Source organism: Hibiscus syriacus, unplaced genomic scaffold (assembly GCF_006381635.1).
Source record: "Hibiscus syriacus cultivar Baekdansim isolate YM2019G1 unplaced genomic scaffold, ASM638163v2 tig00110330_pilon, whole genome shotgun sequence".
In the NCBI taxonomy this organism is placed as follows: domain Eukaryota; kingdom Viridiplantae; phylum Streptophyta; class Magnoliopsida; order Malvales; family Malvaceae; genus Hibiscus; species Hibiscus syriacus.
In genome coordinates, this window is record NW_024062686.1 from 581,944 (window position 1) to 605,976 (window position 24,033).

The window sequence follows — 24,033 nt, forward strand, 5'->3', positions numbered from 1 at the left end:
CTGAAAGTGGAAGAAAGTAAAGTTAAAATAAAACTTCAAAAAAAGCACCTAAGAACATAGAATTGTCCCGTTCTTACTCCATCTATGGAAGACAAACGAGGCAAACAAACTAAAAAAAAGGAAGAGGGAATTTTGACTAGACGAAACGAAAGACCATATCACTATCAACGAAGTCGTAAAACAAAATCTCCACCAACGTCATCATTGCAATACGCTTCGGCCATTGTTGCATGATCTTGACCGTCAATGGCGTGGTGGGTTTCTTTCCTTTTCCTTTTGTTTTGTTTTTCATCTCGTAAAGTCATGAACAAGGCTTGTTGGCATATCGGTGACGTTTAGACTCCAAGAAAGATAAGGATCGCCATCTTCGATGAAATTGATTTCATTGACGGGCGACGAGAAGCATTGCATTGAATCCCACGAATTGCTGTTGCTGTTGTCGTAGCCGTGATATTGCTGCTCCGCGATTGAAGCGTTTGCATTTGCTGCTGATGCTCTCCTTTCTTCCTTTTTGAATCGAATTCCACAGGCATTGCAAAGTGACTGCAATGTCAAACAACAAAAATAAATAAATAACTAAACATTAATAAAGCCACTATAATCAAAAGAGTCGTTAAAATTTGCAAACTGAAGTACCTTTGGACCTCTTGGACCATTCCTCCAAAGCGGTGTAGAAGTTGTGTCGCAGTTAGCACAACGACGAGCAAGGAGAGAATCATTACCGGAGCTGCTACCGCTTTTCCCATTGCTTCCACGGCTAGCTTTCGTCGTCTGCTGCGAATAACCATGCGCGTTCTTGTTTTGCAACAAGTCCCAGCAGAAGTTAGACACGCAAGAATTACCAGAGCGGCGGTCATGGCGTGAACGCCTATCATCATCTTCACAGAGACGAGTGGAAGGTGTTCCCAAGGAGAGTGTGCAATCAACCGAAGAAGACGAATAGGACGTGAAAGAGTTGTACACATCCGTTTCGTCGTAAGATATGTGGTTGGGCATGGAAAAAAGCATCGAGGAGTTGTTTTGGCTGTGAAACAAGCCACATGAACACGGTCCCACGATGTTTCCCTGAGAGCTACAGCACCTGTGCATCATTTTTCTGTCCAAGCTCTTTCTTCTCAATGATTTATCTAACCTCCCACCTCAATTTCAGCACTAAATCGTTAAGGGATCAAATGGGAATTTGGAGAAACAAAGGACTTGCAGACGATGAAGAGAAAAAGAAGAATGAAATTGGAACGAGAATGAAAATGGGGATGGTGAGTTTATAGTTAAAGAGCAATGACAGGGGAGTAGGAGCCAAATAGTAATTAACTGAGACACAAGTGCAATAATAGCGCGTTTGAATGAAAAACTTATAAGGCAGGGGGGGGAGGAAGACTCAGAAGAGATGTTGTCTGGTAGCTTTATAAGCTAATAAAATAGAGAAAATAGCAGTCAGCACCTGCAGTCCACGTTGTCGTGAATTGCAAATGGAGAGATGTACATGCGTATATATAGCAATCGAGAAAATAAAGATAATAGACAGTGGGGGACACAGGTTACACGTTACAGCTAGATAAAAAAAATAATATTAAAAACCCTATAAAAACATACCTTCATGTACATATGTTAAATACTAGTGCTATATTTGGTTCAAAAAATAAATACTACTAGTAAAAGAAAATAAAAAGTCAGCCGGTCAGCCTCAGTCAGTATGAAGAAAATGAAACCTCGAACGTAAACTAATTGTTTATTTTTGAGCATATTTTTATAAAAATAAATTCAGAATTCGAATGTAAATATGATATATTAGACATGATAATAAGAAATTTAAAAAAGAAAAAGGGAGAGACGCTGGTAACAAAGCGAATGGGGGGTTGGACAGTGGGTAGTCAAAAGAGCCCACGTGACTAGAGGGAACAGTCTTCCATGGACCAGCCTTCTCCGATCACGAGGCCCCCTATTACTCTCATACCCAATGCATCAAAAACCTCTGTCCGTAACCGTATCTCTGCCCCTCTGCTCTTGTCAGTGCCACCCTCCCCAAGCTAAATGGAATACTCTCCCCGCCTTCTCCTTCTCCCCGCGTCTCTCTCACGCGCCGCCAATCGCTAATTTCTTGAATTAAACATTAAATATTTTGTAACGTCAGCCGATTCAATAAAATCCTTCCGCTTCCCGAAAGGTATATTCATTCGGTGGTCAGGTTTATCAGCAAATGGTCCCGGCTCCCAACACGAGAATGTAATCCACCAAACTGTTCTTTTCTGAGTTGGAGATTCTATTACGTCTACAAAACAAGGTAAATATGACAAATTAACGACGGACATACAACCTTGATGGTCTTGATTTAATGCACAGAGACGTGTTTTGTAAATCCCAAAAATAAGCCTTGATTAATTACTTGTAGTTAAACTTTTTGTCGGTTCATGAATAATTTCGAAGGGCTCTTCGTCGACAAGGGAAACAAGGGTGTTCGTCACGCAATGGTTCTGCCTTTGGGATAAAATGAAGGCAAAAGAAGGAAAAGAAATTTAGTTTTACTCTATGGAGCAATCATCACCGGTGATTCTTAACCTGCCCACTCCGTTAGTTATTTTAGGCAGTCCAATCCGTCAGATCTTACCTATTTTCCTATTTAAATGTTTAATATAATAGAAACAAAAGGTGTTCATAGAATGCAATCATCAAAGCTACCACCATCTTGGCTTAGTTTACGGAGAGAGAGAGAGAAGGGAGTCCTTCGACTCAAAGCTGGCAGATTTGTACCCCAAAAAGAGAGGTGAAAAATAAAATGAAATGAAAATTAGATTAAAAACAAATGAAAAATGCTGAGTCCTTCGAGACTCGAGAGAATGTGATCAAAAGATTAGAAAAACACAACGCAACGGAGGACAACACAAACAAAAAGAATCTGATCGTCTAGAGATCGGCGAGGGTCTTGCGACAAACTGGACGACCACCGCTTTCCAAAAGACACTCTCTCATATCGCCACTTTGCAAGCCGAGGAAAACCCAAAAAAAAAAAAAAACCGCGATCAGCCCAAGACAGTTTCATTTTTTTATTTTTGCCTTTTCTGGGTTGTCGTCATTTCTAATCATTTTTTAACGCCACGCGATCCACGATTCGGCGGGGTGGCTGTGCTGATGTTTTCAATCTGAGCGTGGAACACACGCGCAGGGGACAAGAAGCGACTCGAAATAAAATCATATAGGCTCAAATAAACCGGAGTGGTGATTAAAGAGGGGATCCGTTTATAATGTATTTTAATGGGAAACTCTGGGATTTGCTTAATCATGTCTAATCTCTATTCCCAAACCCACAGATTAATGATTTAATACGCATTTATGTTTACATGCTCACTTAATCATGACGTTATGTGGCTCTTTGGATTTCGTGGGCTCCACTTAATCGTATCTAATCCCTATTCCCAAACTATAGATGATATTTTCTTGTACAAGTGTAGCTCTGTCACTATGTATATATAGATTTCACCTCTGCTTGCCAATTACCGTTCATGCAAATCTGTTAATATTTTATTAATATTGTAAATATAAAAAAAAATGAAATTTTAATAGAAAGGGAAGTCGACAGATCGAGTCTTAGATATGGAAAGGTGGTGTAGATTATTATATAGATTACCGAAACATTTAAATTACCGATGTCTTTGGAACAGTAGCGCATAATGTTAAGATTCCTCAAAAGCAACGAGAGTACAACTGGAATGTCTCTTGGGGGATTGGGATTTCTTCCCACCCTTTATTGAAACTTGGTCAAGTGATGCTGTGGTTGAAAGGATGTTTCTTTTAAAAGCAACAACCAGAATTCAAGTGAATCGAATCAACGAATGATGAGAAAAAGGAAAAGGTGGAACAAATGAGAAGGAGGAGGAGGAGGAGAACACAATGGACCAACGTTTACAAACAAAAAAAAAAGTGTTTGTTTGTAAATAACAAGGGAAAAGTAAACCACTTAATAAGCCCGTCCTATGACATATAAGTTGTCGGATTTATGACGAATGAGGGACACTGTAGTCCCCATTCGACTCCTCCAATCTTATGTCTAACCTATATAGACCCCCTTATTCCTGGTGTCCTAAACTCATTACAACGAGAAATTATTTTAGGGTATTGGCTCGTCGTGTCATCTATAGTTTCAGTGAATTATATCTATCAATTTTAAAATGATTATTCAGATAATTGCTTACTCTTTATTTACACGTATGAAAGAGGTGGACATTCACCTTAAAAAAATAACGAGATGAAAAAATTTCATTAGTTGAGACCACGGATGACGTAGTGAGCCGGGTCTATGTAATAATTTTTTCATTAAACCTACTTTAAATGTACTTTTTTTATAAAATTTATTTTTGTTATCGTATATGAAATAATACGCATGTTTTTTTCTTACAAAAATTCCTCATGTTTTTATTATGCTTATGTTATTTCGTTTGTATTGCTTTGAATCATGTAAGTATTTTATTTTAAATTGTGGAATTTAATATATATATATATATATATATATATATATAAAATTTTATTTGTTAATTTGGTTACCCTTTAATAATATATTTGCTTAAAATAATTTAGATTTAATTAAACTCGTGATATAAATGAAAGAAATTAATTTATTAAAATTTAATCAATAAATAAATATAAATCAAATAATAAAAAAATATTTTAATTATAAGTCTTATGGGTTTTTGTACATAAGTTAATATTTTTATAAAATTTAATTATATGATTTAATTTTATTTATTAAAAATATTTTTAATTTAAATATATAAATAAAAAATCATCCACGTCCTTTAATATTATTCTAAAAATATATGCGATTCTATAAACATGTTTAAAGGAAACTACAAATTTTCCTATGTGTGACATATTTTTTTCACTATTTTCCTTTTTTAGCATAGTTTTCTCACTAATTTCTTTGTCTATCATTGCCATGCATAATACCTGTCATGTTTTTATAAAGAGTTAAAATGGATTACGAAGAGCACAGAATTAAACAAAAATGGTGTTTTTACACTATTTTAGAAATTAAAATTTAATTTATATATTTTATTTTGTATATATTAATATTAAAAATAAATAAAGGAAAAAGGGGGTGAAATGAATGCCTCATAAGTGGGATAGGAATCAAGGCTTAGATCTAGTCTTCCTTGGACTATTTTGGATGCACGCCCTTTACGTAAACTGGTCTCCCGTCTTCCATTTCTTCGTCTTCTTTTTTTACTTTGAATCTCTGCGTATACCCTTTCTTCCCGGGAACCAAACAGATTCTTTTCGAAACCCAAACATTTTATATTTTAATTCTTGAGGCTTACGATACGGACACTTTCCTTCCACCAGTTCCCTTTTCCTTTTCTTCCTGTATTTGTAAAAAACCCGAATCATAACGTTGAACAAACAGTAGGTTTTGGGATCCTTTGCAGTAAACTCTATTAATAGGTAAGGTACCCTATCGATCCCCGTTTTTCAACAAATTTGTTGACTGGTCTTTTCCAATATCTTGTCTGCTGCATCTTTATTCCCCTGGCCCTGCTTCGAGGAAAATAAAAGTTCATGATCAGCTGGCTCTTGCCAGAAAGCCTTTGCATTTTTGAGTCGATTATATTTACATTTTTCGCCTTCGTCTTTTGTCGTGTTGGTTTTGGGCAGCGTACAGAGCGTGATAATTTAACGTCAGGAATTCCTTGAGAAATTTGTTTGGAATAAAAAAAGCAGACTGGCAATTCATAATCGTGTCAAATTCCAGTTTCAGTTCAGTCCAAATCTGAAACTTTGTGCGCTGATCTCTGCTGGAAATTACATGAATTTGGATATGTAAATCTGTATCTTAGGTTAAAATCGGATTCCATTACATGTTTTTAATTGGTTTTAAGTTCGGGGGTACTGTTGTTGAAGATCTTAGCCCCAGATGAAATGATCTTCGGATCAGAAAACCCAGAATTTCGGGATCTTTGAGAACCGTTTACCTCTTCCTATTTTCGGTTTAATTCTTCCTATTGTCCCTGTATTCTTCGGTCTTTTGAAATTTAATCCCTCTGCTTCTAGTACCAGGAATTTAATATTTGGTTTGATTATTCGTTAAATTTAAATTTTTACTATTTTAACAATGAGAGGTATAATTTAAAAACCAAATTTAACAGAAACTAATTGAAAGTTTAATCAATCATATGCTAAACCTTGAAAATAGAAGGATATAAGTTGAGGAGTTTGAAAAGTGGAGAGACTAAGGCCAGTATTAGACATTGATTTGTCTACCAACGGTGAAAAATAAAATAAAAATCAATCAAGAAGGGTAATCAGTCAATGTCCTTTCGTTTGGTATGCTGCAGTGTTGTTGAGGCTTGAACAAAAACAAAACTTGTCAATTGGAAGTCACTTCCCTGTTTTTTCTCAGTGGCAGTCAGGCAGGCACGTTAAAGAGAACAATATTCATTTAACAATCATTACTAACAGTGAGTTTCATGATATTCCAGATATGTTTTGTGACTTTTTTTTATTAGCTACTTATTAGAAAGGCTTATACCCTAAATAACCACAAATTTATGGGGCCCGAGCACTGTAGCAGTGAATAACACAGCACCGCCTGCTTTTCTTGGTTTCGGGCTTGAGACCCATATACGTGCCCTTTTCCACTATGCCATCAGATCTACTTCAGATTTTAACTTCGATATTTGGGGAAAAAATAGGGCATTATTTATGATTTAATTACGTAAAAGATGAAACCCAGACAATTTAAAAGTACGGTTGCATGCCCTACATGAAGTTCTCTACTTTTGGGGTCGACTTAGTCCCTTTGAACTCCTCTAGCCTTACGGCCTCCACCTTAGGTTTGAGTACAACAATCATAATCCCATTGCCCCCTGCAGCCTTTCATAAAAGCAATTTCCTTTGAGATCTTGCATCACTTCTTAATAAAATAATGACTGACACTTTTTCCCATATATATGGGATAAGGGGAGGTAAGATAGTAGGCTACCCCCAACACCAGATTGAGAGTAGCTTATGTAAGAGACCTACGAATTATGAAATGCCCTCCGTGAAACTCGATCCCACGACATCAAGGTTAAGAACCTTGTGCTCTACCAACTGAGCTGGATGGTCATTTAGTAGTTCATTTAGTACGTCTTGTATCCTTTCCTTGAGATTATCTTCATTGGAGTTCAGCACAACAATGCATAAATATCAAGAGTCTCTACATCCTTTGTTGATCTCTCAAGTTGGTTCACCCTTCCATCAAAGGATTAAAAAAATATCCCTTGAGAATGCTCCCTTTTGCTTCCCATTGCGGGCCTCAACCCTTTCTTACCCGACAACCTCACTTCCTTGTCGGGCCATCACAATTAGTCTTGTTAATAAATCTGGCTCTCATACCAATTATCATGGAAAAAATCAAGGCATTGGAAAATTTTAGGCTGTAGTGCAGTGCATACAGTGCTGTAGGGCTTCTTGTGGGCTTTAGTCGGTTGGTTGATTCAAGACGTCGCCTCTAGGATCTACATGCTTGATTAGCTTTAATCCTATTGATTTTGGAGCTGAGAGAGATTTAGTACCATAATCTGTACTGTTTTCCCTTGACTTAAACATAAGATGGTAAAAATAAAATAAATGAACATGTTATTGAATATTAAATCAATGGGTAAACTATACCATTGACTACTTAACTATTGTCCTTTTTCATTTTGACTATCATTTTTAAAATTTTGTCAATTAGGTCACCAAACTATTTAAATGCATTCAATCGAGTCATGAGCGGCTGTGATGTCGAAGTTAATCAAAATGGTATAATTCCACATTTAATCCTCAATATTTATACATTCTATCAAGTTAGTCCTAATTTTAATTTAATTCAATAAATTTAATTCTCTAATTATATGGTGACACGTGCAACCATATTATTGGAGAGTTTTTTTATGAATTTAATTTATTTAATATAATATTTTTTCATCCAACCAAATGGTAACACATGTCACGATTTGCTTAAGAAAAAAACAAAGTTACATAGAATTGAGGAAGGGGGAAATTGAACCTGCGAACTGAAGGCTAGAGGGAAGTTGAAATGCTACTGAGTTAGACCCTTCGTTTGTGATTTGATTTATACAACAATGTATATAACTTATATTGACGTTACAAAGCAAAATTTATTAATTGGTTCAAATATGGATAAATTTTATATATACTATCAGAAAAATAAAATAAAAATTTAGTTATTCACGGACTTGAACATAAGCAAATTATATAATTAGGCTATATCAATTAGGGATGGTAATTTAACTCAAATTTGACGGTTTTAACCCGACCCAATCTGATAGGATCGGATTTTTTAAGGGGCAAGATTAGGTTGGGTTTGGGTGAAAGTACTCTTACACAACTCCGCTTTATGTCATATTTCCCATTAATTAATCTCTCAAGTCCTTGGTGATTATTTTTATCTATATTTGCTCTAATGGATTCATGGTCAACAAGGTTATGTAATGGCCAAATCATTTACTATAATATGTTTAGTTTAGGCTTAACTTCTTATGTAATGGAATTATTATAGCTTCCTTTTTTTAGAAGGGAAAGGAGAAGGAATTATTCGATACCAAACCTAGGACCTAATGTTTTCATCAACATACACATCCTTCACCATGGGCCCAAAATGTTGGTTAAAATTAAAACAGTTATCAACTCAGTGAAGAAAATAATTCAACGATCAATTTGAACAGGCATTTGAATGTAGAGCTACCTACTTAGCCAACCAGAAGCAGATTTAGGGATGAATTGATAGCATTTGACTCAGCTTCTAGCCTGCATCATGGTTAAGGGTCATCTGCTAATAAGTATAAATACAATGCAAATGGGGGCAAAATAAAAATCACATGCATGCATGGACATGATTACTATACTTTAAACGTTAGATATGATTATGTGTCTGTCACAAGTAATTTCAAGTTTTTTTTTTAAATTACTTTATATTTATAAGGTTATATCCATGTACTCATGCCCAAAATATGCAGATGCTGGTGACGTAGCATGCTTCACACACACACACACACATAAAGAGGAGAGAGAGAGGAGAGAGAGAGAGAGCACTTTGATATCTCTTTGACTGCCCTGATAATTTCTGCTGATCTTGCATAAAAGTTGTCGAAGGTTTGAATAAAATGAAGATATAGACAAAGCCAAAAGTGGTGAGGATGGAAAAGCACCAAACAAAAGCAATAGACTTAAATCAGAATAGTGCAGTAATGAATTGTTCAATTTCCATTAAATCAGTTTTGAGTGTACTCCTAGGGCATTATCATGATGTTATAACAGAGAGAACCAAGCATCGTAATAAACTATGTTATTCCAAGTTTTCTTTTTTCTTGAAGTATCCATCTGACACCAATGTTCGACATATATTAGGAAATTGGTGTGGAGAGACTTTGCAAGGACCCTCCAAATATATGGGAAGACTAAAGAGATTACACACATCTGTATTCGGCATGTAATCGCATCTAACATTTACACTTGAACGAGCCCAAGTAACGTAGATAAGGCCTTCCCTGCCGTCAAATAATATCAGAAACCTGAAGTATGCCCTCAAATATATTATTCCAAAACCAGCTCCTATTAGCAAAGGTGTTATCCTCTTGTACTTGAAAGTAAAAGTTTTAAATAAAAACACACTTTGTGTTTACCATTCCAATAAAAACACAAGATCTCGTTCTCATTTGCATGCAGAATCTAACATTCCTTGGCACTAAATATATACTGATATAAGTAATGAGAGGATTCTAACCTTGCTGTAATTGAACACAATGTCAAGTTCACAAACATTCTTGAAGCATCTGTCTATTGTTTCCACAAGAACTGAAGGCATCACATCTAAAGTAAGTAAAATTATCCAATATTGGAAACAAATATCAGCAATTATTGTTACATCCAGCATTCTAGTTTGTTAAGGAAATACATGAGAACCCAGCATATTAATAACAATAATTGCTAGCATCGTTCATGCAAAAAAAAAAGTATATAAGTTTTCTGACACGATCGAATCTTTCCACTTGAAAGACACAAAAGTTAATGACACAAATACAGTGATCATTAATTCCAGTGCTCAAACAATAAAATCAATTTCATAGAACGGAGTAACTAAGCTGAATTCAACTTCAAATCACCACAAAGGCCATTAAACTGGTTGTAATAAGCTTTGTGAAAACTTTCATATCTATAATTTAAGATATAAAATATTCAGACAGCTCAAACAATTGAGTAACTGAAATTCTAACTTAGATAGGATCATACCATAAGTAACTCTACAAGGAATAAAATAGAATTACCCTGAATCAAGTCAAAGCATGGTTAGCTCATTTTCAGAACTATCAAATACAAAAACAAAGTAAAGAGTAGCAAGATGCTTGTAAACAAGGCGACTATCCTGCAAGTGAGAATTAAAAAGCAATTAAACAGAGTTCTATGACAAAGAACAGGTAAAATAAATTTATTTCAGTGATTAACAATAATCAAATTACAAATCAAGAAACTAAAAAGAAAATAAAGGAAATTACCGGACCGAAAATTGATTCAGCCTCTACGAAATTGTTAACGTTCTCAGGTCTACTGCACAAGACTGTTGAATAACCAATATAAAAAAACTAAAGCAATGAAGAAAATGAAATGTTACGAAAAATCGAAGTGCAAAGTCAAGAATAATCGATCAGGTCTAATAATGAACGTGAATACACAAATGCATCTAATGTTCATACTATCCAAACCGACGGAAGTTCAAATTAATTAAAGCTAAGTAGTAAATGAGAGATCGGAACTCCAAAAACGCTGCGTATAAGCTCCTGCTGTTTCTCCACTGGCTGATTTCAACAAATTCAAAGCGACATGGATAGCAAAGGAAATCAAATTAGTTTATATTAAGAAGGTCACGGTATTCATTACAATTATTTTTAAAAAAAATCAAATGAGAGAAAAAATATCAAAAAGAGAAAGCAAGTTTACCAGATATTCGGAAAATTTTGCTAGGCGAGGCTTGCCTAGAGTGTTCATGACCATCACAGCTTTTATCATCTTCGCTCCTCCTCGAGTACTCCTCTCGCTCTTAACCAAACAAGCCTTCGGACCTCTCAAAATTAAAATTTCACATCCAAGGCTATATATAATCCTGAAATTGATAGATGGACAAAAATGGCTTGAGTTAGTCGATAGTAACGAGGAAAGTTAAAAGGCTAAAATTGGAAATACAGTCAATTGGCAAACAATATAATAAATATGTTAAAATAATAATCCACGTCGTCTTTGATTGGCCAACCCTAGAGAAAGATAACATACCAGCTTTGAGTCATTAGCGGCGCGAAGAAACGTTGTCAAGCAGAAATGGCTACTCTAGAAGACGATGAAGTCGATATAGATCCCGTTAAAATGATCTTCCCTGATGAAGAAGGTGAAGAGAAGAAGCTTACTACGCTATGTGACGGTGCAGCGACGCCACAATTGCAGCAACATTACATCCGTTCCACCGAGTCAACGGTTGTGATTAGACAGCTTCCTTCCGAAGGGCTTTCTTTCCAGCTCTGGCCAGCTGCTACAACGCTCGTTGCGCTTCTTGATGACCATCTTAGTCACCTAAGAGAAAGCCCCCTCGCAAGCACCCTAACAGCCTTATCTAACGGTGGCGGTAATGGTCGGAAACTAAAAATCCTGGAGCTCGGTTCCGGTACTGGCCTTGTCGGAATCGCGGCGGCCGTCACGTTAGGAGCTAATGTGACGGTGACAGACTTGCCGCACGTCATCCCAAACCTCAGATTCAACGCTGAAGCGAATGCTGACGTGGTAGCTCAAAGAGGTGGGACCGTCGACGTGGCCCCGCTGAGGTGGGGAGAGGATGATGACATGGAGGTTATTGGGCGGGAATTCGATCTTGTATTGGCTTCCGATGTGGTTTATCACGATCATCTGTTCGAGCCATTGATCCAAACGCTGCGTTTCCTGTTGAATGGGGATAGAAGGAAAGTTTTCGTTATGGCTCACCTGAGAAGGTGGAAGAAGGACTCAACGTTTTTCAAGAAATCGAAGAAACTGTTTGATGTTGAGGTTTTGCACACAGATCCCCCGAAGGAGGGGTCTCGAATTGGAGTTGTTGTTTATGCTTTTGTAGGGAAAATCTAATGTCAACTATTTTCCTCTTGTTCTTCAATTTACCAAATTTTGTTAATGAAATTGATGGTTAAGTTCCATCCTTTGTAGCTTCTTTTCTGTTAGTAGTTAATAATTTATCAATGCTTGAGGAGTACATTCTTAATTGAAAAATGAAAGCTCGTATGACACTATTTGACTCGCTGCATTACAGTCTTTGTTTGTCGGTATCAACGATTTCATGCGACCCTACTCCTACCGTACAAAAGTTGTAGCTATTAGAGAGATTAAGTTGTATAAGTGGAGAAGTGGACAAAGAACGATGAAGCTGAAATCTAATTATAAATGAACAGCGCTTTCACACAAGTACAACAATAGTTTTACAATAAAAGTTTTTTTTTTTTTTGAAGAAGGTTTTTAACTGTACAGTACAAAAATAGAGGAAAAGAGTTTCGAAAACTCCATCATCACACATCTTCAAAGTAGTTTAGGTGATTGATGATTCTGAAATCAAAGAATAGACCTACTCCCATTGCCGTGGCCGTGCTGCCATTGAAGCATTGCTTTCTACTTCAGAGCTTCGTAGCTGGAGTCAAATCATGCGAAAAGTACAATACTCGTGAGGTAAGACTCGTTTATGTCTGCAAAACTGATTCAGAGCTTTCCAATTTTGATTCTGGCATTGGAGTTGCATATTGACATGACTAAGAGTATACACCCTACTTATATCATGAATGTTCTTCAACATCATCGTACTGAGCCTCTGGTTACTGCTTTCATATTTTTTGAATCTCTAAAGCAAACAAAGTGAACCAATGTTTTCCCATTTGGGTAGACGGCGAATACTCTACCCGAATACACTTGTTCCAATTTTCTTGTTGCAGAGAGCGCACATACTAACACTCGAGATTTTCAACACCTTTTCTTTGGTTGTAGAGTTCATCTTTCACCTGTCACATATGATTCGTGAGTTGAGAAAGATCTTGAACGAAAGAAGGCCAAGAAACAAATTACACTTGAGGGACCTACCATTTCATGAAAATAATTTTATACATACATATGCTACCAGGAAGATCTCATATCATAAGTCATTTATTCTCAGATTTAAAAGTAACACAACTCGCATGCCTGTAGGTTCTCATTCTGCCTCAACCTCTGGATGACAGAGAAGTTCCTGTATGCTTCACTGGACTTTTTTCAGAAGAAGTTCCAGAAATGGAAGCAAATTCTGCAGGTGGAAGACAAAATACATTAAAGAAAGAACCTACCATTGATACTCAGATGCCTAAAAGGAATCTAACAAAGCATATTTGAGGGCCAACCATATTCATGAAGGACTTTTATATCAATAACCACAGAATCAGATGCAACTGTTTCATGATCTTTTGCAAGCATTCAGATGTTACAAAATACCTGTAGTTTAGTCTCCCTTGATAAGAGTTTGAGTGCCTGAGCTTCATTGATTCTATCCCACCTTCGACTCAAAAGATCAAGTACCTGATCAAACATTACAGTGGAATCTCCTTCCTCACTAGATTCTTCAATATCACCATCACTCCTACCACTATCAGTGTGGCTCGAACTAATACGCATATCCTCTGCACCTTTTCTTGAGGCAATTTTCCTACGTCCTCCTTTTGATCTCATTGAAGCTCCTGAACCAACTTTTTGAACACTTGTATTTGGGGATAACGCCAAATTCGCAATTCTCCTTTCAAAGTTCTTGGTTGTTTTTTGAGGATACAGATAAATCTGTAAAAGAGTGAGGTATATATTGCCAGAAGATTTTCCCGGTAGTTGATGAACCGCAGACTCGTAGACACAATCACAATAGGCCAATGCCATTTCAGGTACACGAAGCTATAAAGGTCAAGAGGAATTCATTATTAGAAGCATATTTAAAAGGAAAAACAACAGATTTTACTTTGAAAAGAAAAGGAGAGGGGGTGAAAAGGTATGAATGAACAATATATATGCTACTCTTCTGAAAAATTGTGTTATTGTGGCCTTAGCCCTTAGCATAACAACAGGTTCAGCATTTTTTAGGATATGAACCATGGCTGAAATTACCTTATGAACGTATAGTGATAGAGCAAGCTCGTGTTGGTTCAATTTTCCCAACAAAATTGCACGCTCTTCAAATAGAGCATCTGGAGAAAGACGTCTCAACAGAGCCTCTGGATTGTATCCTGAGATGCTTTCTAGTGCAGACAATAATTTCTTCCTTGTTGGAGAATAAGCCTTCTCATATCCGTTGAGCACTTAGTTCTGAATTCCATTCAAGTACATCTGAGAGATAGATTTGTACCTACAAAAGTCATTGCTATTAATATGAGCTACACCATAACCAACATCAACAGAAGTGGCAACAATGAGAACTCTAGTGGCTTTAAATGATAAGTTATTTTAATTAAAGCAAAAGGTCTTTACCATTTCATTCTGCAAGTTCTCTGAGATCCCATTTTCATTCATGTTTGGAAGATGCTGCTTTAAATAAGAATTGACCATGTCTGCTGGAATATTTCCAGACAAAAACAGCACAATGGTTTGTGTTGGGCAGCTTTCAAGAATAGGCATTGAGAACTCGAGAACAAGCATTGGATCGGTGCCACAAAGAGGCTGCAAACAAAACCAGCCAAAGTTTTCGTTAAGTTCTATCACGGAATGTTCTCGAGCCGAGGACAAAAAGATCGCATCAAATAAAGGCAGTAAAAATGCTGAATGCCAAGAAAACATGGTCCATAAGGTCAGACCATAACAAAATTATGTCTTCTCATATTATTCTGGGTAAACATCAAAAAGTTTCCTTCATAAAGAAGGAAGATTTTACCTTCCATGTTCCACATGAGATAGATTGCCCCAAAATCCCAATGCTCCCACAGCATAAACATATTTAGTATCGATAAATCAAGTTAAAATAATTTAATGCAATAAGCGAAGAAATGTTTCCTGCTACTGCAAACTGACCTTGAGATATTCAATAATTGCCTCAGAACTAAATTTTGGATGAGCGCAGCCTGCGATTGGTTTGTTTTCGACTCTTCCACTAATTGGTGTAGTGGTTTAAGAGCTTCACTGTGCATTGAGTTACTTTTTGTAAAGTTCTAACAGAGCAGTATAATGATTCCCTTTCTGAAGAAGCTCCTCACATGTGTTTACATCACAATAGTTAAGACATTTCAACAATTCTAAAGCTGCTGCTGATCGTCCAGTAAGAAGAAGAGCTTGGAGGAGGGCTGTATCCAGTATAGCAGCCATCTCCCTAGCAGCTGAGTTGATTGAAATGTTGCCACGCCCCTAAAGGACCAAACATTGTATAAGATCATGGAAAAAGAATACTTCTATAAATAAGATATGAAGAGAAATGGGATATTAACAGCATATAGGGATTGAATATATGAAAAATTAAGTTGGTTTGTGTCTGTAAAATTGTGCGTTTCAGCAAAAAGTTGAACTCTAATGTACTCATAGGATAATAAAATATGCTTCACTTTAGCATTCATTGATGAAAAGTGAAATTAACCTCACTTTATTTGACTTCTTAAACCTAGTTGAAGTAAAATTATCCCCAACGGCATCTAAAACTACCTCTTCTGTTCCCTCAGCGGCAGCTTTCTCTACAATACCAGATCTCTTCTTCTGTAGGCACTTAATAAGAGCCATGAGAGTATTGTGGCTCATTTTCTTGAACTCAAGTGCTGCATTCTCATCAGATTCTGATGGTCGTATAAGCGAGGTTTCCAGATCATCTGACAGGCAAGATGAATCTCTTGAAAGTTGTGAAGCATCCAGAGAGACATCAACCAACTTCTCTGGCCCGTGAACTGTAGTTGTTTTTGGAAGAACAATTGATGGATACAAAGAAAGCACGTAAGTAATATCTACTTGAGATGCCAAAAAGTGCTCCATTTCCTCTTCATAGTAGCCATTGTCAAAAAGATAATGAGTGTATCTGCAACAACATGATAATACAGTTTAACCATACTGTATAATGCAAGGAACAAACAATATGCCTGAATAGAATGTAGAAATTTATGATTAATATACCAGGGAAAAGACAGGTTTCAAGTAAGAAATAGATGTTTCATATGCTATTATGGCAAGGACCTTGAGAAGAGTAGGCTATGTCAAAAAGTTTTCTAAAAGGGGTATACAGATACAGTAGCATTTTAAACATGAGATAAGCACGTCAATAATTCTTATGAAACATCATACAGGCCACTTAACTTTATGTAGTTGCACAAAGTAATAACTGTTAAGAGGGAAAATCCACCTTATATGAATAGACCCCTCCTTTGCAGCTCTAAGGCTTGCATCTTCAGGCGGAAGCAGTTTACATAAGGCCAGTGCTTCCTCAAAATCTCCAGATGCTGTTAATTGAACAATCTGCAATGCAAGAATGAATCTTTTGATGCAATGTTCAAAGAACTTCTTTAGTGTTAGCATTTGCATGCCAGAGTCAACAAAAATTTTAAAAGGGTTTCTGAAACAAAATATGATGTTAAAGCATAAACAATGGGATAAAATATGGATCAAGTTTCATATGATAGCACTGAACTTCCTAAGAATATAGAAATACCTGTGCACCAATAGGAACAGGGAAGAACCCATAAACTGAGTTATTTGAAGCTACAACTATGGCATTGTTACTTTTTATAAGATGACGAGCATATGGAGGACAATAGTCTGTACCAAAGGATATGGATATCGAAGGGAGCGAATCTGCAAATAATAAGTGAAAGTGCACAAAATTTAAGATAGGTAAAATCCAATCTTTGGATTTAGTCACACTAACTCAACACGCCTAGGAAACAGAGCTATTGTGTATGGCTTCTGGATGACAACAACAGTAGGAGCTTCTGACCAGCATATCCTACCAGCTTGAAGAAGCTTCACATTTTGATCCACGAATACATCAATATTTTCCTAAGAACGGCACATCACATTACTCTTAACAAGCGAACTCGGATGCTACCAAAAAATTTTGTATGATTGAAGTAATTCTTCATGTACTAAATTTTGGCAGAATCTCATTACATTTTTCTGCTGTCTTTGCCATTTTCCCTCTTCATTTGTGCTTATTAAGCTCACCGAGTTGTTCACCAGAACCATCACCATTCCAGCTTTCCTGCAATTCAACCCTGTGCTTTGTCCTATTTCTTATACCTATCATATTGTATATATTATTTGCTCCCACTACCATTTGTTTACCGGAGTCGTATTCAGACATTTGTGGTACTCAATTCATCTTTCATGAATTTAGATATTGCAAATGTAGATAATACTCATGAATTTAAATATGAAAAAAATTAAAGATGAACTTGATCACTCGACCAAATAATAAAAGGCCTTGTAGCCGGTTCATGCCCTTTTTTCGGTTGGTATTCATTTAGCAATTTGTAACGGGTTACTCCATATCCGATTTTATGCCACAGATTGAACCAATCGTACTGCCGATTCTTGATTAATTTAGTTCAATCGACCAGTTTGATTCTAACAACATTAATATAAACTCTCAAAAATTAATCATCAGAATTCCTTTTTGTTTCACATATAATGGATTCATGTATTTATTATCTTAATCCATTTTACTTTTATAGATAATTGAAATTAGAATAATAATACTCAAATTTAATGCTAATAATAAGCAAATTTTAATGTCCATTTTGTAATTTTAGAAAGTTCAATGCTTAAAAATATCATTTTGAAATAATTTAGTGATATTTTTGGCCTTATCCTTTAAATTTTCCAGAAATTGCAAATATTCAATCCAGGGTAACTCATACCTGCATGTATTAAATAAAAACAACCATTAACATGCCCCTGCGTCTGAATTCCATCATACAAAAAAAAAACAAAGTTTCTCATGCTTTCATCGTCACAAATTGCCATATGAAAGAACGCCAAAAAAAATACAATAATCATAATAAAAAAAACCATAGCGATATCCTAGATATACTCTTCTGCAAAACGCAACGACGACGACACGCATAAGGCATATACATTCTGCAAATGAGAATTACGCTGCAACTATGTTATTTCTTACTGTATTTAGAGGTGGCTGATGTTTAACCTGTACAATACGCTTTAAAACAGCTGAGCACACTTGTTTTCAAAGTTCTTTGGAGTAAAGGCACTCGTCCACAAGTTGGTGAAGGTTAGGATTCTCCAAGGCAGCAGCAACTCTTTCTTTATCGTTCAACAACTTATTAACTGAAGATTGAACATGGTGAACATTTTTAAAATTAGATAAGGAGACAGGAGACTCAGAGGTATGAATGGTGAAAGAGATAAGCTGCTTCTATAGTGATAAAACATTACATGCTAGAAATCGCTCGCCGGACATGCAAATTGTAATAGAATTTATAGCTTACAAGAGCAAGAAAGGTTGATGAACGGAAAACTAGTAAAGAAGTTCAATAACTCAAACAAATGTATTATTCTCTTAATCTCTTCTTTATTGCTCAAAGTCTACTTTTTCCCCCCTTTTAACACGTATCCATACATGGATATTGAGATGTAATACTATAAGGACACTTCAAATACGCGGAAAAACTTTGAACGTGTTTTTCGAATACATACCCTTATTCGACTCTAGCACCTGAATTCCAGTATCATACATTCTCTTCATTTAATCTCTCTCTCATCTTTCTAGGAAATAAAACCCCTTAACTTTTGTTAAGAAAGAACAAGTTAAAACATTGAAATCCCATTACGCCTAAAATCATATCAAAGAAATTCCATTAAAAGAAGACCACCTATATGAATCTATAGACATCTTTTACATCTTTTCCCATATGATATATTTTAATGCAGTGAATTCTCACTTTAGCAAGGGAAAACAAAATTGTTGGCTATGCTCTTCAAGTTATCCCACATAAATTATTATGTCGACAATGGAACTTGAACAACAAGTCCCTAACACTAAAAAATAATGCTTGTGGGGAAAATACTCAAAATTTGTTGCAAAGAAAACTTTTACAAGCTTTATAAATTCACCTGTTTCTTCATCAGCATGAGATCCGGGGGCGACTTTAATATCAACCTACAAGGACAAATCATTAACAACAGCTTAGGTTTCATCACTTTAGAACTTAAGAGGGAACTGAATCTATTTTCAGTAGTATTGATTTCTACGAAAACAATGCAATAGAACAAAAAACATCATAAACTTTGATTATAGAACAAAAACTCACCTTAAATTGTGGAGGAAAGCATTCTTTTAATTTAACCCTTAGGCACAGACCGATTACTGTCGCCATGCTGCAATGCTGGATAGTGGGAGTGAACGTTATCCTAAACAATTAATCAATTATATTACCTCATAAATAAATAAATGTGGAAGAATTAATTTCAAGAACCAACGAAAAAGAAAACCCCCTTAAATTAAACTATAAATCAAGCACCAAAGTTCATAAACTGAACCTGAAAACTAAAATTTACTAATTTCAAGCTCAATTTTACACAATTTCACGAAGTTAAAATCGAAATTAAAGAGAGAAAATACTCACAGAATTCGGCCCAGCTTCTCATCAACAGTTATTGATTCCTCAGACAGAACACTAAGCTGCTCTAAAGAATACGGATGTTCAGGATCTCTAATATCTCTCACAAAATTTGCACTTCCAGTCAAAGATCACAACATTTTTTTTACATTTCGTTAGCATCGTTTTCCAATTATAATGATCAAGAAATTAAGAGAAAAAAGCAAATACGGAAATTACTATTTCTCAGCTAAAAATGCAATTGAAATCTAAATTAGATCTTAGCCAATTAACTCTTTCAATATCAGATAGAAAAGATGAAACCAAGAACAGTATAAGAAGGATATCATAGATTTCGAGTGGATCAACGACGTCGTCACCGTGAGGACCTTCATTACGAGCGACACGTTCTTTCTTGGCGTGAACCACCGGGTTTGCATTGATCAAGCCCAGAGTCATTTTCGCCGGTTCTTCTTCTTCTTCGTTTGTACGGCTTTGGTTCACAGACGTCTCTTGTACTATGCTTTCGGAGGAAGAAGGGGGAAAGTGCTTTAAAGGCGTTGATTATATTTTGGGTAAACTATCTCTTCAGTCACTCATCTATTACTTTATTTATGATTGGGTCATTCAATTCTTATTTTTCAGAAACACGTTTATCATATCGTTTTATTTTTATTTTAGTAGGACACTGTTAAGAAATTATTGAAGATAATGATGTGATATTTTTTTAATATTTTTTTGAATTTTCATTTCATCATCTATTTCATATTCTGGGTATTGTTAGGGAAAATAATATATTTTTAACCAAATGATATCTATGAAAAATGAATTATTGTTATCTTTTGATATCTTGATTTTGGCAACAAAAAATTTCAGGGATGAAAGTATTTATTGTCAAATGGTTAAGAATTATCTTTCATGTTAAAGAAGGAAAGCATAGCAGAACTTAGATGATGGATCTGTCTGCATAGAAAGCTTGCCACACTTCTTGCGGTGGATCATGGTACACCTTCATCTCAAATGGTCTCGTCTATGCCAGTTTCGCCATACAGTCTACCAGTCGATTGTGTTCCCTTGAAGCAAAAACCATCCTAGTGATCCAACTACGGCCCCAACCCACGAACATTACGAATCAGTGCCCCTCCCAACCTCCTTCAAAATTTGATTGAGAGTTATCTTTGAACAGATATTATCTTGTACTTATATCATATTAATAAAAAGAAAGTCACTTAAATATTTTATATTATTATTTAATTTAAATAGATAGCATTAATAATTATTTAGTATTTTCTATTAATAATTTATTTTCATACGCTAAAACTTAAAAAGTTACTCTTTTTAAATTTTTATAATTTCGTTACTTAACATAAAATAGTGTGTTTGTCCCTACTTATAATCACACCAACCAGACTACTAAAAAAAGCGAGGGTTTCTTTTGATCTTAATGATTAGCACTGAGAGCAAGTTATGAGCTTTTAGCTAGCAAGTGGATATTGATATACAGTGCCAATGAGTTGATTCAAACTGATACAAGTCTGCCTATTGAAGCCCGGCCCTACGTATATTTTACATCACTTGGTTTCTGACAGAACACTCCGGGCAATAGCTAGTTAGCTTGCTTGCTGCGCAATCGGCGCTGGCTGTGGTGCCACTTCAGCTGATGAATGCCCATTGCCATCGCCAATGTGATGATGCTTCTCGTCAATTCCCCAGAACTTAGCAGTTTTTACATCATCCTGAACCATCAACCGTGAGAATTCTTCATGGTCATACTTCAGCGTTCCGGTTCCCCCAAATTCACTCGGGAGGTTCTCAACATCAAAGTATGCTTTCATGAGCTCCACGCTATCTTTATTTTTAGGATACACAAACTTCACCTTCTGAACTGTTTTAGGATCCAGAAAATACCTCGTCGCCTACGAAATTTTACATAAGAAAGATCAATCAAAAGTCATGCGAAATTTCATATTATATAAAGTCCCAATCTAGGATTGACATATGGCAACTTAACGAAACTAATTGCATTATGAGTAGCCTATTACACTCTACTGGCCAGAGTCACTAAGTTCGCCTGTCTCGCAATTAATGGTATAAATCAGCACCGACTCATAACCCACTTCTATGAGAAAGAAGTTACAAAGATTTGTTTGGAACAAAGATCAGAAATAAGGATGCTCAATTAATTGGACTTGTAGCCTAAACTAGACAAAAAGAAACGCAGGAGATCAAACCTTATAGAATGCTTCAAAAATCTTTGGTGGATTGTACAAGAAAGCAATGGCCAACCTCTCTGGATAATGGCTTTGAAGAATGTGAATGATATCACGGGATGTTTTGATAGAAATATTGGTGTTCAATGAAAAGCCAGTGAAGTCCATCAACCAGGACATTTGTTCCTGGCCCTCGGCAAGATTCATGACAGCATTTTCTAGAAGATAGACCAAGTGGCGGATATTGTCTTCTCCTGATGTTGTATTCTACCAAGAAATACAGATGGAAAAATTAAAAAGGGCGAATTTAGAAAAGCTTTGTTACAAACAAAACTGAATGGAGGGGAAACATGGTACAGACCTGCATTCCAGGCCTCATTATAAGCACAGTCCTTCCCTGAAGGTCGTGAAAATTTGCCCTGGAAACTTTTCCGGTCTCACCTTCATGCGCCACTTCATGCTGGAGAAGAATAAGACATGATGTGAGTTCAAGCAATAAAAAATAAAGTTGTTATCACCAAAAATTTGCTGACTTTTCATTTTCCTTGAAGTATGCATATTTAACTATATGGACATCAGTACAAGGATATTGCCCTTGAGGATTTTCCAAATGCAAACTTTTAAAAAATTGAACATACCCATATCACACGTGCCTGCATCCTACATCCACATTCGAGTCAATAGAATAGTTAATAACACATATACTCATAATGAAGCACATGATGAGTGAGCAAAGTAGAAGGCAGGGGGCCAGGATCAATTTCGAGTATCAGAATCCCCAAAATTTGATTGCATATCAAGATCTAAAATGCCAAAACTGTTTAAATATGTTTCAAACTCCACCTAAACTACAAAGTTTATAAAACTGCAACAGGCTTTTAAATATCAAAACCCATGCACGATACCAAAATTGCAAAGTCTGGAGGCAGAAATTCATCTAAAATACCCAGCGGATTTCTTCAGGCTTATAAGTCGATCTCCACTTTAATGTCTCTTCCAACATTGTCTTTGCTTTGTCAACATTCCAATTCCGAGCTTCCAAATATCTCCTCAGGCATGCATCAGTGCAGTACTTTGAACTGCGACCGGACAATGGTCCTATAGCAGCCCTGAGTTCACTGACCTGCATAACAACCAAGTATTTACAGTTTACATCCATTTTTAATTTCAACTCAACAATTGGTTAAAAGAAAATTCGAATGTTTTGAGTCTTCGAATTTTGACATCTGCCCGTTTGCATAACCCAAATCGATACTTTGCTGCACTTGCCAGTTTTTCCAATCTTTTGATCAAAAAACAATGATAAAGCTAGAAACCAAATTAACGAAATTTGCTCTCCTTCAGATGCAAATATGAATAAATAAGTAAATAAATATTACCTTTGAATCTCGTTGCTCAGGATCATCCTTCTGTGTATGCTTTCTCCGAAGAAACATTTCAACTGCACACAAAACTCAATCACAATATTAATTATCCCCGTTTTACAATCTAAAAAGAAAATTAAAATTTATAAAATGTTATGGGTTTCACAAAAAAAGAAGAAGGTTGATAGCAGTTAGCATCCGCTATCAGCTAAGTCCCCACCTAACAAGAAATTAATATGTCATGTCACCTCTATTTAATGAAAATAATAGAAGGAAAACAGATAACCAAAAAAGATAAAAAGAAAAAATAATACATATACGACCCGGTTCAATGCTTCAACCATTGCCATTGGCATTCAATGAACGACCAAAAGAGCCTTTAAATATTCATCCATAAACACAGATTCTAAACAACAGATCTCTCTACATCAATTTTCAATAAAAACAATATTTACTTTAACTCTTTTGATCAATCGACGAATTTGAAATGAGAAGAAAAGAAGCAGCCAATGCAGATAGATCTATTTTCACAACAATTTCAAAGTATTACCTACTAATATCGAGGATTGCAGGAATGCAAGGAAGTAAAACCAGCAGGTTTTGTGCAAGGAAGCTAGAAAGTGATGTAAATTGGGAGTCTAAGAAAGAGCCCTTCAATTGACGGTAGGAAGAGAGAAAGAGGGCGGGGAATCTTCGTATTTACGAGAGGTGTTGGTAGTCAGGACGACACTGTGGGACCTAACCCAGGAATGCTATGCCAATTTCTTCTGTTTTTTTTCCTTTGAAGGGAGACGACTTTTATAGAAGGCTAAAAATTGGCGGGTAAACTACAAAAAAATTAACGATAGAGTGATAAAAAAAATTCAATGTATA

The 24,033-nt window shown here is 35.9% G+C and overlaps 4 protein-coding genes and 1 pseudogene across 5 annotated transcripts; 1 reads left to right on the top strand and 4 right to left on the bottom strand.

The window, feature by feature from the left end:
• LOC120119023 (GATA transcription factor 18-like) lies at window positions 1-1,446 on the bottom strand. Its single transcript, XM_039138937.1, has 2 exons — window positions 637-1,446; window positions 1-543 (listed from the first exon to the last, which is right to left on the bottom strand). Exons 1-2 carry the CDS (start codon window positions 1,090-1,092, stop codon window positions 289-291), a joined length of 711 nt encoding a protein of 236 aa, XP_038994868.1. The 5' UTR covers window positions 1,093-1,446; the 3' UTR covers window positions 1-288.
• Window positions 1,447-11,272: 9,826 nt separating this feature from the next.
• LOC120118957 (protein N-lysine methyltransferase METTL21A-like) lies at window positions 11,273-12,201 on the top strand. Its single transcript, XM_039138867.1, has one exon. It carries the CDS (start codon window positions 11,344-11,346, stop codon window positions 12,133-12,135), a length of 792 nt encoding a protein of 263 aa, XP_038994798.1. The 5' UTR covers window positions 11,273-11,343; the 3' UTR covers window positions 12,136-12,201.
• A 1,005-nt stretch (window positions 12,202-13,206) lies between these two features.
• Window positions 13,207-17,220, bottom strand: LOC120119068 (annotated as a pseudogene).
• A 686-nt stretch (window positions 17,221-17,906) lies between these two features.
• On the bottom strand, window positions 17,907-20,115 carry LOC120118917 (protein AE7-like 1). Its single transcript, XM_039138827.1, has 5 exons — window positions 19,934-20,115; window positions 19,614-19,719; window positions 19,299-19,398; window positions 19,102-19,147; window positions 17,907-18,315 (listed from the first exon to the last, which is right to left on the bottom strand). Exons 1-5 carry the CDS (start codon window positions 20,043-20,045, stop codon window positions 18,215-18,217), a joined length of 465 nt encoding a protein of 154 aa, XP_038994758.1. The 5' UTR covers window positions 20,046-20,115; the 3' UTR covers window positions 17,907-18,214.
• Window positions 20,116-21,013: 898 nt separating this feature from the next.
• On the bottom strand, window positions 21,014-23,811 carry LOC120119042 (phosphatidylinositol transfer protein 3-like). 2 transcript variants are annotated; one of them, XM_039138950.1, is made up of 6 exons: window positions 23,711-23,811; window positions 23,176-23,237; window positions 22,743-22,919; window positions 22,158-22,256; window positions 21,818-22,063; window positions 21,014-21,502 (listed from the first exon to the last, which is right to left on the bottom strand). In XM_039138950.1, the coding sequence occupies exons 2-6, from the start codon at window positions 23,230-23,232 to the stop codon at window positions 21,197-21,199; spliced, it is 885 nt and encodes a 294-aa protein (XP_038994881.1). In that variant the 5' UTR covers window positions 23,233-23,237; window positions 23,711-23,811; the 3' UTR covers window positions 21,014-21,196. The 2 variants fall into 2 exon arrangements, with proteins under 2 accessions (XP_038994881.1, XP_038994882.1); XM_039138951.1 differs by having other exon boundaries at window positions 23,176-23,284; window positions 23,711-23,782.
• Window positions 23,812-24,033: the final 222 nt, after the last annotated feature.